This window comes from Larus michahellis, chromosome Z (assembly GCF_964199755.1).
Source record: "Larus michahellis chromosome Z, bLarMic1.1, whole genome shotgun sequence".
NCBI lineage: Eukaryota > Metazoa > Chordata > Aves > Charadriiformes > Laridae > Larus > Larus michahellis.
This window is the reverse complement of record NC_133930.1, coordinates 41,040,998-41,058,540: the sequence shown is the minus strand read 5'-3', so window position 1 is coordinate 41,058,540 and position 17,543 is coordinate 41,040,998. Positions and strand designations below refer to the sequence as shown.

Genomic DNA, 17,543 nt, shown 5'->3' with positions numbered 1-17,543 from the left:
CAATTCGCTCTACATTGATGTAGATATTTCGTGTTACTTATTCGATGTAATTCTCCGCTTCCTGGGCTTTATTCGTAAAATTCCACCCGTTCTTTCTTTGGAAGGAATCTTTACTTATCTTGCCAGGCTCTTTTTTGTTGTAATGTGAGTCATTCATGAAATTATATTTTGTTTTCTTTCATAGAATATTGATAGTCATCTTAACTAAATGTTTATAAATTACTGAAATGATACAGAGGAGGTAATTTAGTGAATGGCAAAATGATTATATGCTTCCTTTTTTGAAAGCAAGTGGAATATGCAGATGTGGATTGTGAACAAAATTACTAAAATGATGATTATGTAGTGATTTTAAATTAAAGACATTCTCTCAGTGGAGCAAACACTTAGCAATAGAACAGTATGTACACCTCTCCCAGATTTTTTATTAATGGCTCTTAATTTAAACATGTGCTTTGGTAAATCTCAAAGGCCATCACTCGAGTTCTCTCCTTACTTAGCTTTTTGTAGTTATTCCATTCAATTTTTAATGTAAATAGAAAATCACGTGTCATTGGTGTAGGAACAGCCATCAGGAGACCTTAGGTCCCTTTCTGGCTTGTTTTGTTGCCTTCCTTGAAACTTCACATGCTTTCCTGTTCCATAGTCTTTTCTGCTAGTCTGAAATGCCTTCCAAAATGTTCCACAAAGAAGCTGTGGATGCCCCTTCCCTGGAGGAGTTCAAGACCAGGCTGGATGGGGCTTTGAGCAGCCTGTCCAGTGGGAGGTGTCCCTGCTAATGCCAGGGAATTGGATTTAACGTCCCTTCCACCCTAAACCGTTCTATGATTCTGTGTTTCCTAATGCCAAGTGACTCTTGTGAGGTGTAATCTGTTAATGAAGGAGTTTAATAATCACGGCAGGAAGATAGTACAGTCATGCTGTTCATTTTATGGAAAATATAAATATGCCTACTATATTCAGTAGCAAGGCTCATAATATTTCCTCATACAAATTCTACTCATGTCTCTGGATGAGTTGTTGTTTAAATTCTTTGGTGTTAAACCTCAGTTTTTATGACCAAGACGAAAGCGTTCAATTCCAAAAGTTAATTTATAATCATATAAAATGGTTGGAGGTATAGGTTGGTACTGAAGTATCTTTCAAGAGGTATGATACAGAGATACAGTATGTCATGGAGATAATATTTTTTGAGTAATGGAGAAAAAGTTGCATTGAGTACTAGAAGGGCTTCAGTTAGAAAGGAGTGCTAGGCAATAGCTGTACCAACCTGAAGTTGATGGACAACTCTACAGAGGTGATGGTCAAGGCTGTAGAGGTAAGGATCCATTCATAAGGCTCAAGATGAGGAACCTGTCTGCATAGGTGCTTGACCACATCAGATGGACAGACCTGTTTGTTTAGGAGCCTGCTTGTTTCACTAGCCTTGCCGCCGCCTTTGACGGAGAAGAGATAATCTCGTTGTGCTCCAGAACTTGCACGGAAGTGTTACGGGGTGAGCTGGTTTTTACCAGCCCGGCATCCCTTCTGACAGTGGCCTTCAATGGTGAGCCTGAAAGCTGCTGTTCCAAGTGGTAGGACAGACTGGCTCCATTGCTTCCAATCCTGGGATGATCTCATGCATTCTGTAATACGTTTTGGATATTGTGGGACCTACAAAGGCAGGCCAGTCCAAGGCCTGAATTCTGCACAGTTTCTATGTTTTCATGTAGGGCCATACTTGGTTTTCAGCAGAAATGTGATCCTGTTGCATTCCACTGCTGGAAGAGCAACAAAAGAAACCATATTTTTTATTTTCTCTGTAGTTGAATTAGTAGTAGCAGAGGACATAAAGCTGTCTTCCAAATGAAATACAACTTTATAGTTGAAATCAGGTATTTTTTCTTCTCATGTGTCATCTCTCTATTACTGTTTTAGCTCTTACTCCTCGTAGGAGTTACTCTACTACTTAATACCTGATAAGGTTGATTTCTGCATTTTTCTTAAAGCTGTGAGGCAGTGCACAACAGACTGCTCTTTCTGGATACATGACTGATGAAACAGTGTAGGTATAGCAATACTGTAAGTAGAAAAACGTTTAGCAGATAGAAGTGTCAGGCTGCGCCCAGACTGTGCAGAATGCTGCAGGCTTGCAACAGAAGTGAAATCTTCACTTTCGAGGTACTTCACAACTTCTTTCTGGCACTGAATCCCAAGCTAAAAGCCAGTCTTCTGTGAAAATACGCACAGTTGATTTAACAGCTCTTAATAGTGACTAACAGGGTAGTAGATTTTTATGGATTTTTTTCTTACTTATTAAGAATGTCCTGTTCTTTCTAATTTAAGTATGAAATTTCAAACAATAAAATATAGCCATTTCTTTTCTTGCGATTTCATAGGTCAAACTTAAGTGTCAGAGAGTCAGGCATAGTTCAGCAGCGTTTCTTTTCTTAACAGATACCGATGTGGATTTTGCTTAGAGAATGGCATCTTTGTTGTTTTAGTTTAAAAACAGCCTTGTATTTGAACACTCAAGATATGATACTTCAGATTTATTTAACTTACAATGCAGAGGAATGTGAAAACAAGTACAGGTATGCATTGCACACCCATGCGAAAGCAAAACTTGTCAGACTAGGCTTCTAGTCTTGAATTATTTTTTAATTACTCTCCTATGCCTTCCTTCCACATGAGTATTGAAGCCACTCTGCCAGTAAGTGATTGTCATCTATTCAAAAATAACCACGTATAAGTTTTTCTCTAAGTTGCACTGAGTAAAGAATGTTGTATTTCAACATCTTGTAGTTTTATTTTTGTAGGACGTGCACCAGGAGTCATAGTAACAATACAATAAATTGTGCATAATATGTATGTATGTGTGTGAGTGCAAGCATGCACATAAGGGATTACTGCTGCATTTAAGCAACCTGACTTCCGTCCTGGTTCTGCTTTGGGACATAATACTGCTGGGGGGACTTCATATGTCTTGTTGTAAAATTCTTGATGATGCAGTAATATTTGTTGATGGTACCATTTGAAGAAAAAAATTTGGGGGAGGTCTTCAGAGATTTGCCAGGTTGTAAGATGCTAAGCTCTTACAAGCTTTGATAATCCTCTGTAGTGTGGTTGAATGGGAATTTATCAGTATTTGAGGCATTTCTTTACTGCTTTTAGAAAATTCTTTTCATTCGTCAGTTGGGTTGTTTTTTTTTATCTGGAAGGGAATTTTTAAAAAGTTAAATGACCAGTCATACAGTGTGCTTGAATCAGGAAGTTACCTTTTTTTTTTTTTTCAGTCACCCCATTGCCTTCTTTCTGAAGTACCACCCACGGGTTATATTAGGATCATGGATTTTTTTTGGAAAGTCACTGTTTTTAAAAGATGAGGAGGCAGGGTGGTATTATTAAGATTCAGGTATGTTGTGTGGCCTTCAACTGTCTTCTGACAGACGAGAAGATATTACTCATCTGTCTTCAGAGAACTGATCCAAGTCTTGACTAATTTAAAAGTGCAACGGCAGCAGCAGAAAATGGTTCTCAGTATAGTTTTATCCCCTCTTGGTCCATCCTGCTGGTCTGCTCTGTTGCTCTCTCCTTATATCAGCTAGAAGTATTCCTGAGATGACAGTGGTAGAAGCAGCAGTTAGCAGAAGCTGTAAGGCATTCAGATCCTCTCAGGACATGTAGATTATTTTTTTTTTTTTTAATCCCCTTTCAAGTTTTCTTCTTTTCACCAGGCTGAACAAGCCCACTCAAAAGTCCTGGTCAGACTGTTATCTGGTGGTTTTTTTGTTTATTATGGTGATAGGTAAGATTTTAGGCATGTATTGCCAAGTTGTATTTCTTAACTTGCTCTGTAATGGATGAGGTTGTAGAAAGTGCAGTTGGTGTTTTATCACTCAACATCTTGATCTTATAATGCCAGTCATGGGATTCTAAAAGCCAAAAAAGATGTAAAACCAATCAAATCTAGGTTTGACTCAGTGCTGTTAACAGTGATAGTTTAAAATCCCACAGCCCACTAGGAATAATGCTGTAATGATTGCAGCTTTGCTTAGCTAACCCTGGTAATTCATTATGCCAAATTTTCCCCTGCTTCTCTGATAGTAAATAACATTGCTTGTTTTGTTTCCAATTATTTTAGTGTGGGAAGACGTATCTGAGCAAATCTCTAGTGACATACTTGTAAATGGTGTTTTATCACTATTAAGTAGTTTTCACATAAACAGGACTTTTTCTTACAGAAATAATTGATGCCACTGTTAAAAAAAAAAAAAAAAAAAGCCATACCTGAAATTTTCTTGGTATGCGTTTCTTGTCAGCAACCGTATAAAAATATTTACTTTCTGCCTTTGATCATAACAATCTAAGATGAACTATCAATGGGAAGTTTTTGCGAGCTCCTGTGTGTTGTGCTGAAAACTAACATTTTCACTTTTTCGTAATTTTTGGGCAGTCCTGTAAATTTTATTATTGTCTGTCATTCATATTCTGTTGTCCTACTTTTGTGCATTCTGTGCTGGAAAATTTCCATCATATCCTTTTTCACCAGGATGCTTTTCACACTTTGCCCATGCGCGTGTAACACTTCGTGCAGTTAAGAGGACTGGAAATGTTCTCATTGTTGCTGTTGGTTTAACCAGAAAATTAGTCTGTAGGCAGGCACAAGAAGGTAGTTTCAGGCATTGAACTGGGGAGGCGCAGACTGGAGGAAACTTTGAGGTGGCCTTAAAGAGAGAGAGGTACCATTTTCATATATGTATGGGTAGCTATATGTACTTTATATACAGTATATATTTTTCATATGCATACATAGATAAAAAAATCTATTCAAAAATACATATTTTGTGTGCGTCTCTTTAGATCTCCAAGTATAATCTGTTACTGGTCTCAGGCTGACAAACTCTTAGTACAGTGACACCCAATTACAGAACTGCAAAGCTGAGTAAGACGCAGACTTAAATTTTAGTTTCTTCTTTGGATTTTAATTCTGTTTTCCTACATATTGCGGTTTTGTAGACTCAATTTCAAGGTGTAAATAGTCTGAAATACTAACCTCTCTAACATAACACAGCTTGCTTTACCACTGTGTTTTCTTGTGTGTGATTGTCATGTGTGATACCAATTGCTACCTACGCTCTCAATAAAGAACTAAAAGAATTAGAAGCTTCAGGTTTTAAGACAGTAGATAATACAAGCATGTGCTTTGTATCTCTATGTTAAACTTGCATTTGGGCGCTTTGAAGAAATCTCTATTCCCATGTGGGGAAGCGTCAGGACCAAAACTGGAAGTCACTTTGTATTCTGCTTATTCAGAGGTGTTTGGTGGAAATGATTTTCTATGCATTAGCTAAAGCAGAATCTTTAATAAAAGGGTTAATCATGTCCAAAAGGCATCTCATATACCATTCTGTGTTTTATAGGTTCATGTTGAACAGATTTTTATACTAAATGTGTGACATACCTTGCAGAAAAGCTGGACAGTATCGCAGAATTACTGAAAAATGTATGGTATGGCACTTGATTTTACTCTATATATAAAGGACATAGCTCTGTTTCATAGGTTTCAGAAAAAGAGAAAAACTGTGGTGGTCTTAAGGGTAGCCTAAAGTATTTTTTACTGTGTAATAGTTCTGTATTGTCTAGGTTTGTAATTCTGTACAGTCTTAAGGAAAGTCATGTTTTTTCCCCACTAGTAGATTACAGAAGTGTAAAGATCTTACTTGTGATTCTGATGAACTGGAAGACAGGCAGGGATCACTGACCCAGGATGGCCCATACTACATCACCCTTCCCGCGAAGGCCCGTGCCTGGTTAACTTGAATTTGTCTGGCTGTGTGGGGCAAGTTCTGCCTGGTGGCAGTGTCCTGAAGAGGTGGCCTGCGCAGGTAGTGCACTCCTGACCACAGTGCAGGGGTCCTGCACTGAGGATCCTGAGGATCCTCATGAAGGCTGACAGTGGAAGCAGGTTTGGTCTTACTTCTCAGCTTCAGAGCACATTCTTCTTTATTACAATAATAACCAGTTTCTCCCCAGAGAAATTAAAACTGGTTGGTATGTAGCATCACGCTTCATGTTATGAGAATGTGTGTGTAAGGAAGACTTGTGTTAAAAGGGTGTGGGAAATGGGACTGAAGGTTTCAAAATTATGCTCATGGTAAAGGCAAAAGCTTTTAGATGCTTCCAGCTTAAATTTTTGCAGTGTGCTATCTGAGAAATGATTGAGGGTTGCTCCTTTAAACTTGCACTGCACTGCTGTGAAACACATTTCTCTGTCAGGACACCTAAAACATTATGTAAGGGGCATAAGGCTGCCTTTATCCTGGGACACAAGTACTATGGTATGAGGCATGAAGTCTTCGCAGGAATTATTAAAATAAAACCCAGGCCGAAAGGCTGAAAAGCACAGCACTGAACAATGCACCCTGGCGCGTGCATTTTGTTTCCTGCAGGGCTGAGTAGCTGGGTGAACGCAGGGTTTATATGGCTGTGCAACTGCTGATTCTAAATTTCAACTCCTCCTCTTAAGCAAACACAGGAATAATATAGATAAGCTGTTCTAGTCACAGAGGATGAGCTCACTGAATTGGAGCAAAGGAAAAATGTGTGATGTATCCTGTGGGAAATTTCCAGCAAGCAGATCTTAACTTTAAATTGACAAATAGTCAGAAATGTTCATTAACAAACTTTAGTACGAAGTACAAATTTCAGTACAATGTACAAAGACACAAAGAAATTCAAAGGAAGGAAGGAATGACTGCCCACTAATGAATATGAGCCAAATTTTAATTAACAGTGATATGGCTTGTTTCTGAGGTTAAAGGTGTCAGGGCTGTAATTGTTATGCTACTCGCTTTACAAAAAAAAAAAAAAAAAAAAAAAACCACCACCCCCACCCACCCCCCAACCAAAACACAAACACTGGTTGTACGTTGCCTACCATAATGTCCTGAAAGTTGGCCAAGGAAGATGAATTTTTTTCCTACTTCCTGAATTTTTGTGATAAAATGTCTCATAATGATTACCTGAAATTAGATATTTGGACAATTATGTCTTCAAGAATGAAAGAGTTCTTAATATGCAGTCATATTACGTATACTTTGGAGTTTTCTTTTACTCATTGGTTTAGTTGTTAAATGAAAATGCAGATTTCAATTCAGTGGTACTTCAGTTGCTACTGATGCTGCTGTTTAGCACTGAACTGGTCCTTGCCAAGCACCACTTGACACTTTTCAGCCCTGCACTAAACAAGCTGTCAGCATTGCGCAAAAAAAGTTGTGTTTGTGTCCAGTGGCTAAAGCGTATCCTTCTTATTTGTCTTGCAGGCACAGGAGAGAGTGGCAAAAGCACGTTTATCAAGCAGATGAGAATCATTCATGGATCAGGTTACTCTGATGAAGACAAAAGGGGCTTTACAAAACTGGTGTACCAGAATATCTTTACAGCAATGCAGGCCATGATCAGAGCCATGGATACACTCAAAATCCCATACAAGTATGAACACAACAAGGTGAGATCTTTGCTTATTTCTGTAGCTGAAGCTTTTCCGCTTTTTATTTTTAGGAAATATACTGAAGGTCACAAAAAAATTACACATCACACAAATCATGCTCGAAGCTCAGAAGAGAAGGGCATCTTCCAGTCCTGCCTTAAGTTCTCTGCCCTTTCTGCTGCTTTGACAACACAAAGGTGCTGAGAGAGCTGCTCTTAACAAGATGCCTGTGGGATTTGTCACAGGGCAGAGGTTTAATGACAGGCTGCTGTTCGACTGTGACTTTAGTTACTCCTTGTTTTTTCCTCCCAGGCCATGCTCTGGCCAGAACACAGTCAAGCCATTCTTCTGATGTGTAGCAGAAACTTAACTTTTTAAGGTTTGCCATTAATATTACATGTGAAAAAAAATGCAAGTTATTTGAAAAATAGGTGGGAATACCTGTTTGTGTGTGAAGAAATTGTGAAATAAAATTTTCAACGCAAGGCCTTAAAACAGTCAGATTCTTCTCAGGCTGATGCTGTTATTGACGTTTAAAAGGACAAAATACATTTGAAATGTTTGGAAGGTTCATCTCTGGCTAGCCTGACTTCCTTTTTTTTTTTTTTTTTTTTTAAATACTTCCATTTTAAAAGAAGAATAAGTAAAATAATTTAAGCATTCCACAAAGGAGAATGAAATGCTTAATATACATGTTAAGGCACAGAATTACATGACTACATCTCCCAGTTCTCACAGGAGTGGTGCGACTTTGTTTGTTAACAGCTCTTGAGAACTTGTTCTGATTTTTACTGTTGAGCCAATATCAGCAACTTTCTCAGGCGGAAGTTTAAGATCTCTTGCAAGTGGAGGGCTTACCTTGCTTTCAATCTTGTGAAAAGAGTATTTAATGATAATTTAGTAGTCCTGGATGAAAGTAATAATTTTTCTGATTAATTACTCAAAAGTTCTTTTATTGTATTATTTTTTAAATGTCAGAAGCTATCAAAGAACAGGGACATTTACGATAAAGAAGTAAGCTTCCCTTAACTGGGGAAGACAGTATGAAATAAATTTCGTAAGATGAAAATCTTTTGTGTCTGCATATATGAAGTTTAATCATTACAATTGAACTGCTGTGTGTGTTTTAAGGCATCTTACTTTCCTTAGAAGTAGGAAAGATAAAGCTTATTACCAGGTTAAAGAAGCTTTGTTTCTCCATTTGCATCTGGCAAAGTCATTGCAGATTGTCATCGCATTGTTGGTGATGTTATGTTGCAGTAACCAGTCTTGGAGGAGCCTGGGTTGGTGCAGTGGGTAGTCAGGAGGAGCCTGTCTGTCAAAATCCGTATTGTGAACTTTCTTGAATGGAGGATGGGGGTTTTTGTGCACATGAAAAAATTTGAAAAACTTGCCCTTATTGGTAAAAGAGACTGTTGAACTTCCTAGTCTATCTGTATGCTGGAGCTGTCTGGTTTCCCCTCATCCCTCACAAATCAAAAACAAATGTGTAACTAGTATTAAAAAGAAAACTGCATTTGTATGTGTATTTCAACCATTTACCTCCATGTTTTTGCTGTGCACAAAGCATATAGCATACTGACCTGAAAAGTTAGTTCATTGTGAAGCGCAATCATTTTTTCGTCAAAATTGGTATTGATTGTCACTTTGCCTTGGTATCTCTAAGTCTTAGTTGTAAATCAGGAATTTATTTTCCTTGTGTTATACTATGGAGTGTACGTTCCGTAGTTATTGTTCAAGTTAAGACTGCTGAATTAATATAGTGTTTTTATATAGTTGGAGTGAGTCGGTTAGGTTTGGCATAGCTGTATACACATGGGCAGAGCTGTTCACTTTCTCTATATAAAAATAACTTTACTCAAAGTGGGAACCTATCTTTGTGCTCAGCTACTTGACAAGCATTCCCGTCAGTTTCTGATAGGGCTACATGCAGAGTAAAACAGAAGTCAGCAACTGACAAGGTCTCAAGGCAATTCCTGTAGGAATTCCTTTGGAAATAAGGGAGAAACCAGTCTTGCTACAGCATTGAGGCAGAATAGAGGAGATTGGGATCTACTACATTTACACTTCATATACAAAGTCACTTCACTTCAAAGCAGTGAACGCCAATCAATTGGTTAATCTGCTCCTTATTTTTTTAAAGGCGGTTGAAAACAAACTCATTAGCCTAGCAGTCTAGAAAACACAGGAAGGGCACTTCCTATTAATTTGAATCTCCTATCAGGAAGTCCTATCTCTGGAGAGAATATCTCAAAGTTTGAGTAACAGCATATTTTTAGCACAGTAGTTGTTTTGCACAATAGTTCAGAAAACTGCAGCTCAAGCTGGTATTGATGTGATTGGGCCTAAAGAAAAGTGACACTTTTCTTGTCAGATTCTTCATGCTCTGTGATAGACTTCGACACTAGAATAGAAATGCTTTCTTCTTACTGTACCACTGGGAATTATTAAAATTGGAGTGTTTCGCATCTCTGAATGCTGCTGGAATTTGAAGTGCTCTCATATCAAAAAGTTGGTTAAGTAGGCAGTTACGATCTTTGTGTGCTGTATAACATCACAACAACATTTAGGTTGGATTATTTTAATATAATCAATGTAGCAAGAGGCAAGTTTCAAGTTTAGCAAGTTAGTTCTTGTGGAGTTGTATTGGCTTCATATCCACAAATATAACTAAAGAGGCAGAGACTGAAATATATTGTCCTGTATTATTATAATCCAGGCTGTTTTGAAAGATTTATTATCATAGTAGCGAAAGTCATTTGAGAAATGTAACTGTTAGTGTTTAGAATCTAATATCTCAGAACTGATGGTAGAGAGTTATAATGTGAAAGGCACTTCTTTTTTGTGTTAAGCTTCAGAATATGAGCTCTAGTGAGGTTTAAGATAATGGGTGAGGGTGATCTCTTCTCTTAGGAATTTCTGTCATAGGAAATGGTGGCTTATGGACTGGTTTTTAGTTTCCTTTTGGGTAAATGTTATTGTGCTTCCGTTACTTATTTTTTTAGCTAGAAGTTGTGAGTTTTCATATGGTTCTTGAGTTTTAGAGTAAGAAGTATTTTATGAAATATGGGAAAGCCTTAGTTTTTAAAAAATGCTCATAAGCAATTCTCAAAATTGCCTGTCTTTGCAAAATTTTGTGAGTGTACGGTACTAACTCATGAACAACCACAGATATAAAAATGCACATTTTTTTAAACTAAAATACAGGTTTATATTTTTTACAATTTGTCTTTTTAGAAAGCTGAACTGTGTATCCATGCTTCTGTCATTCCTTTCAAATACTGACATAAGAAGACCGTTCATTTTAATCTTCTAAGTTCTCACATTCCCACTGTTCTTCATAATGGCTTGGAAGCCTTTCCTTCAGAGAATGTAGTGTCCATTTCTCCTTTTCTGTCCTTTCTTTTTTTTTTTTTTTTCCCACGTCTAACATTACAGAAGGTGGGGAGTATACATGGGTAGCTTTTTTTCTCTCTTGTCATTAAGAAGTTCTACCAAATCTATTACTATACTATACAAATAAATCTATTACAATACTAAACATCAACTACCACTGTTACCCTGTACTGTTCCTTTCTAATGTACCTTCCAAAAGACAAGTTGCCTCTGCTCTAGCAGACCATACCAGGAAGGTGTCACTGTGAGATGATTAACAGGCAGGAAATCTTACTTGAATCCCATGCCTATAATTTCCTGTGAGACTTTTAAAATATTCATAACAAGATAACTAATATAAGTAATAGTGACAGAACAGGCTAGAAGAAAGTTTTTAAAGAGGCTGAAAGCATAAATGCAAGTTTTATTGTAGACCTGGATGTTTGCTGTTAAGTTTCTAAGAGTGTATTCTGCTGAAGTTGTTTCTGTATTTGTGCCTATTCCCTCTGGGGAACATTTTGCAGTAAAAATAAGCAGATATGGGAAATGCTTTCCAAGTCTGAAATCTTACTGGCAGTCTCTTCAAGTCCATGTTTACCTTGTTAGATTGTTTCTTCTAAGTCAGAAAAATCCACTGAAGCAAACAAAAATACAGACAAAAGTAGGACAACAGGAGTGAGTATGGAGTCAGATTGCATAAATTTTTATCTTGGGTAAACTGTTGGGGGTGTTAAGTGTTCTAGATCTCTGTGGTGAAATTTGATGTTAAACAAACTCAGGTTGGAGAAAAGGGTGTCCTGCAGTCCTCTTACCTGCTATGCAAAGAGTGTGAAGGACTGAATCCAGCACAGGAGTGTGCAAACACTGGGAGGGTTATTGACTGTCAGATGATGCAGAATGTGTGGCATTTCTGGCCTTTTTGGGGGAATATGTTTTCGGGTTTTGTTGTTTGGTTGGTTTTAAAATTATGTTCTTGCTATGGTGAAATGAAATGCTTATTCGTTTGGAACAGAGATAATCAAGTGGAGAAACCCAAATGGTGCCATCTGCACAAACAGTATTCTGCAGCATCTCAAACTTGGAGCAGAGGACTTTATAGCAGGTTACAAGAAAAGGAGATTTATATTAATAGTGTAAGTTAATATTTAATGTATCCTGGTGCTCGGTTAGTATTTAAGTACTCTCAGATGTTCTTATTCAGGCACTCAAAACCAAAGAAAAGTTTCCAAATAAATAGGAGCCTTGCAGAAGAGTTAAATGCTTCTAACATTGGGAAGCTCCAGATGCATTATTTTGGCAAGCACTAGATTGCTGCAGAGCTGGCCAACATGGAAGAGAATATAGTTAGATTTAAAGTATCATGGTCCTTTAACAACATGTGTTCCGCTACAGGAACTGAAGATAGCTTTTTTTTTTTTTTTCAGGAGCCGTAATGTCAGGTAAAACCCATTTCCCTGACAGCCGTGTTTCCTCCTGTGAGGTCATTGATCAGTGAGCTTCAGGGGCTCCAGTAAAGCCAGGAAAAAGTTCCTCCTGAGTGCTTCATAGAGTGTCCTTTGTGAGGACTTTGACAATCCTAACTAGATCCTCAGCCTCTCCCCAGCTGTCTTTCTCATCTTTTAATCAGTCTTCTCCTGCCAGTCATTTACTCCTCTTGTGCCCTGCCTTTCTCTCTGGCACCTCTCCAGTCTTATGTACATTTGACCTCAGCAGGTCTTTTTCTTCTTACCTGTGGCCTTACCATTTTGTCCTACAGTCTGCTGTTTTCTTTCTTTTCCTTTATATTTGAATAAAAATTAAAAAACAAAAAACAAAACCCAAACAAACAAAAAAAAAACCCAACCAAACCCCATACGTTTAGTAATTTATATCCTGTCCTCTTTCTTCTGGTTCACTCGCTTGCTCTCTATTTAGAGCAGAGGTGTCTTGTGCTTGTCTGTTTTGCTCCAGTGGATTTGTATGTTGCTTGTTTCCTCTGTTACATTCTGATTAACTGTTCCATATTCTACCCCAACAGAAGTATGAGTTTTAGATATTTTTCCAAGGGTGGGGGGAAGAATGATTGTGTATCAAAAGTAAACTAGACAAGCAGGGTTGAATGTTCCTATGAAGAGATGAGAATATCTTTATTTAAAATAAACGTAGAGATAAATGAACACGCTTCCTTTCCCCAGCATAATAGGTAATTTCATTGATATGAAATAAAGAAACTCTCTTAGCCTGCAGTTCAACATAAAATTAAAAACTAGATTTTAGCTACTCTTTTTGCACAGCAAGAGGATTTCTTCCTTCCTCCTTTTATATTTCAAGTGAAACTCTTTATTTTTTTAAATACGACATTTTAAGTGATTTAACTGCCCTTTGCTAACGGGAAGTGATAAGTCATACACAAAAACACTCATGTGGGGCGTGATGTCCGTGTTTTATCTTTCCCATTCCACCATTTTACTGTTTCTGCTAGTGCGGAGAAGTATGGGTGGTAATAATGCTGGCAGATTCTTGTGGATTTTGCTGCCACTCGTACACAGGCTGAAGGACCATAAATATAGGAAAACTGGCTTCTAGCATTTTTTTCTTTCCTTTCTTTTGACTGTTTAACTTTAGATATGTTTGTAGTTTAGTTATTTTGCTTGCAGAGCATATTGTGTGTCGTAAATAAAATATGCATGTGAGCATGCTCTCTGACACTGAAAATGTGAAACATGCTCAGGGCAACTTTGGTATCTAATTTTAAGGTAATGAGATTTCTACTCTTGAAATTGTTTTGAATTTCTCTGTAATCAACATCAGTTATCTAAATATAGGTATTTATACAATATAATTTTATACATAAAATATATAAACATAATGATATGCAAGTATTTTCTGGAGGAAAATACTTAACAGTAATAACTTCATAATGATTTAATTCCTTTCTACAGAAGACATGCTAAAGTTATCCAGCATTTATTTCTGAAGTAATTTCAGACTGAAATATTTTTGTCATATTTTCCTCTGAAACTTTGTGAAAATATTTCCTTCTTGCAGTAAACTCGTCTGGGGAACTCACGGATCCAGTTATTTTCTGTTTATATGATGTAGAATGACTAAAAATTCTTGAAATCTCATGTCTTCATTGTTCATTTCTAGTAACACAGAAGTTGCTTGAAATAAGGTTTACTTCAATGGATTAATAAATCTTCAACTAAAATGGACCATATTTTTCTGCAGGTTTTGTCAGTCTCTTGTTCAGTTTGAAATTGCTATGTGGTAAAGTTACAAAGTCTGAGATGCAGGAAAGCTTTGTCTTATAATAAGATTCAGCTTTGGCTTAGAAAATAAGCTAATGTTAAGCAAAAGAGTTGTTTTCAAAAAACAAAACAAGACACACTGCCCTTCTTTTTCTCAAGTATAATTTGTATTGTGGGATGTATTGCCCGATAGAGGTATTCACATCATTCCTTTCATTCTCTACTTTTTCTAAAATATTATTTTTCTCTTTTTTTCTCACAGTTAAGGTAGGTATAAAGTCTGCGCTTGTGAAGTTGATTACATATTCTTGCTTCAGCAGTCCAGTTGCATGCCTGCATGTTTTCAGACTACGGGCCCGTGTAGCTCCACTCTTAGACTTTGTATTGACTTTGGGTGATTGCACAGAGGTGAGGCATGAGGCAAGAGTCCAGTGTTTTGCTTCTGGAAGAGTAGGTTGGCAAAGGGAACTCTTAAGCGTGACACTAGTTGTGTTGTGTTTTAATTTTTTTTTCCTAATAGCTTTTATAACAATCAAAGACAAGGCTGTTGCGTGCTTCAGCTTTGGCGAAAAAAGTGTACAGGTCTTGACTGGAGATTGTTTAATGTTATTTATTCAGTTATTATAAGTCACTTCTGTGAACAGTCTCAAGCAGGACAAGAGAGAGCTAAATATTGAGTTGGAGGGGTAGTAACTACCAAGAGTTGCTTTTAATCCTTCCTGACGTTTCTCTAACTCTCATGTGTCTCTATTTCCTTAGTCCGTATGATATATAAGAGTTAGTGGGTGCTTAGCTGGGGCAAGTGATACTGTAGAAAAGGTGTTATAATTAAGGTTTTTTCCTGTTAATTAAGGCTGTTTCATGATGATGACTTTCTGTTTTTCTTAGTGTGACGTATCAGCCGGAGTTAGAATTTGGCTTGCTGTTTAGTTGTTAACCTTCTAAGCAAATTTGTAGATACAGTATAGTAATAGGTTGCATGTACGTGTTTTGCTAGTTTAGAGTGTTACCTGAAAATTTCCGAAATGCAAATTGTGTCCTGAGTTGTTTATGTTTGGAGGTGCTCTCTACTTTTAGGTATTGGGTTTTTTTTTGTAAACTGTTGGGTACTGAAGCTCTCTATATGTATTGTAGGCAGTACAAGCAAGTAGATGACTGCTGCTGATGTGTGAAGATGTTCTTTGCGTCTGGTCTCCAGTCTTTATCAAGCTGGTTTTTTTGTTTTGGGTTTTTTTTTTTTTTCAGCTGTAAGCAAAATGCTACCAAATGCTACAGGTTTGATGAAAAGGCAGCTGCCTATCACTGTAGCATAAATAAGCCTTGTGCATACCTGACTCCCTTGTGGACTCCAGCATAGCCATATGCTGGGTGGAGGAACAGTGGGGATGTGGCACAGAGGAACAGCTATTGGCATGATGATTATGTAAGCCTCATAAATCCTATCGTGTCATTCGGGGTTAATTACACCATGGCTATTTTGGTGTTTGTTTCTGTTTATCCAAAGAATAGAAAAACACAGGGATGGCATTTAATGTTGAGTCATTATCTAGTCTGTATCTATTTGTAATCTACAGAGATCTTACTCTGTATGTTGTCAAAGAGCAGCATCGTCTTGACTTTTGGAAGTCTGACTGCAGACTTGTTTTTATAACTGTACCACCATTTCCACCACCCCCCCCGCCATGTCATACTGTGTTTGTGAAGAGGTTTAGAACAAAGTGGAAATTACATTCTTATGTATGTGCTTGTATTAGTGCCTGCCTAGTCAGTTCTGATTAGATTTGACGTGGCACAGTAGTTTCTTCTTTACTACTGGTTCTGCTCAACTCAGTGCTTGGAACTGTAGAAACATGGTAGCATCCATTACTCAAGGCTTCTTCAAGGATCATTTAAAGTAGAAATCTGCCAAGTATGAAACAGACCAGACATTCAGTAGTTTTTACACCCACAAGATTCACCAAGTATTCTCTCAGACTACACTGGCAACTTGCAGTTGTGCAGAAACAGGATTCGTGCCCGATGTAAGAATTTTAAAGGGTTCTTCTGATATAATAGCAGTTTTCTGCTGTTAACCAAAACACTCCTGAACCTAGTGCAGATGCAAAGGTAGTATCAGCTACCAGTTTGCTTTTTTAGTAACAGAAAAGAATATGTAGTTTGAATTGCAAGAGTGTTTTTTTTGTTGCTTTGTTTTTAACTATTTGTTGTTTTTATTAAGGGTACCATTAAACCATTAAATAAAAAGTACATTTCTGTGTCTTAAGCACTAGCAGCATAGGTACAAATATCATTTGAGAATAAAACTAATGCCAGACTGATTCATTGTACCAGCATCTGAAAAACTAAACTCGCTTCTTAAAGGCACCCATCACAATCAAATAGGAAGAATTGTGGTGCAATTTTAAGCTTTAGAGGGCAAGCTTCCCCCCTCCGCCCCCACCCCCCCACACACCCCATGTCATAAAACCATGTAGTCAGATAAAACTATGATTTCTGGGACATAATATTTTTGAGAAACTTTTAGTGTACATTTTTATATGATTCATTTGACCCTGTGCATTTTTTTAAAGCTGCTTTCATTCAAACTCTGTATTGAAAAAGGAGTTCTTGAAGGCTGAAATCTTCTGCAGTAAAGCTATAATTACTTTTCCTCGTAAACCTAGAACTTTATAGGTTTCCTTTAGTTGTACTTTCCTCCTTTTCTTTCTTTTACTTTCTCTGTCAGTCGAACTTTTAAATACTGCCTTGACCTTTGAAAAGTTGAAAGAGTAAAAATGAGGGATTGAAAATAAAGCTGTTCAAACCAGTGCAAACACATACCGGATATTATAAATTCTATTGCAGCCAGTAGCCTGCAAATAAAAAGACAGGCATGGGACAGAATGAAATGTGACACTTTTTCAAAAATGTTTTATGGATTTTTTTCAATTTAGATGTGGAGTAACAATTTGGGGAAGAAATTAACTTCAATACTTATTCTCTTTTTTGAGAAAGCTGGAGTTTTTTCATCCACTTGCCACTTTGTAAGCAGGTTTTGAAAATTCTTCTGCAGTAGAAGTGGTGAAGTGGTTCTTTAATGATGATGATGGAGGAGCCATGAGTATCGGGCTGAGACATCCCTAAAAGACATGAAGAAGGTTTGACTAGTGCGTGTACGTACTGTGGTGTATGCAGTATAAGACAGGTTTTTGTTAAAGAAAGTTGGAATTACTTGTCTGATTCAAAGATGCTCATAAGAGAAGGAAGGTGTCCAAGGCTATGAGGAAATTGAGGAATGCATGAATGGACAGATCTTCTCAGAGTCTGCAGGGGAGTCTGCATACTGAGAGTAAGTAAGGTATTTCTTCAAGGGAGAATACAAACCATGCAGGTGTTGCCTAAAGTGGGGTCAGGAAGTTTCTAAGGACTCTTTTATGATTTAGAGGTTTTAAGTTTATTTGTGTAGGCTTGTTAGTTTTTAGAAACGT

The 17,543-nt window shown here is 37.3% G+C and overlaps 1 protein-coding gene across 1 annotated transcript in view; it reads left to right on the top strand.

The window, feature by feature from the left end:
* Window positions 1-17,543, top strand: part of LOC141735875 (guanine nucleotide-binding protein G(q) subunit alpha-like) — a 137,262-nt gene that overhangs the window by 38,028 nt on the left and 81,691 nt on the right. The window contains exon 2 of the mRNA XM_074569280.1: window positions 7,305-7,489. Within this exon, the coding sequence (XP_074425381.1) occupies window positions 7,305-7,489 (185 nt within the window). The remainder of the gene's footprint in view (window positions 1-7,304; window positions 7,490-17,543) is intronic.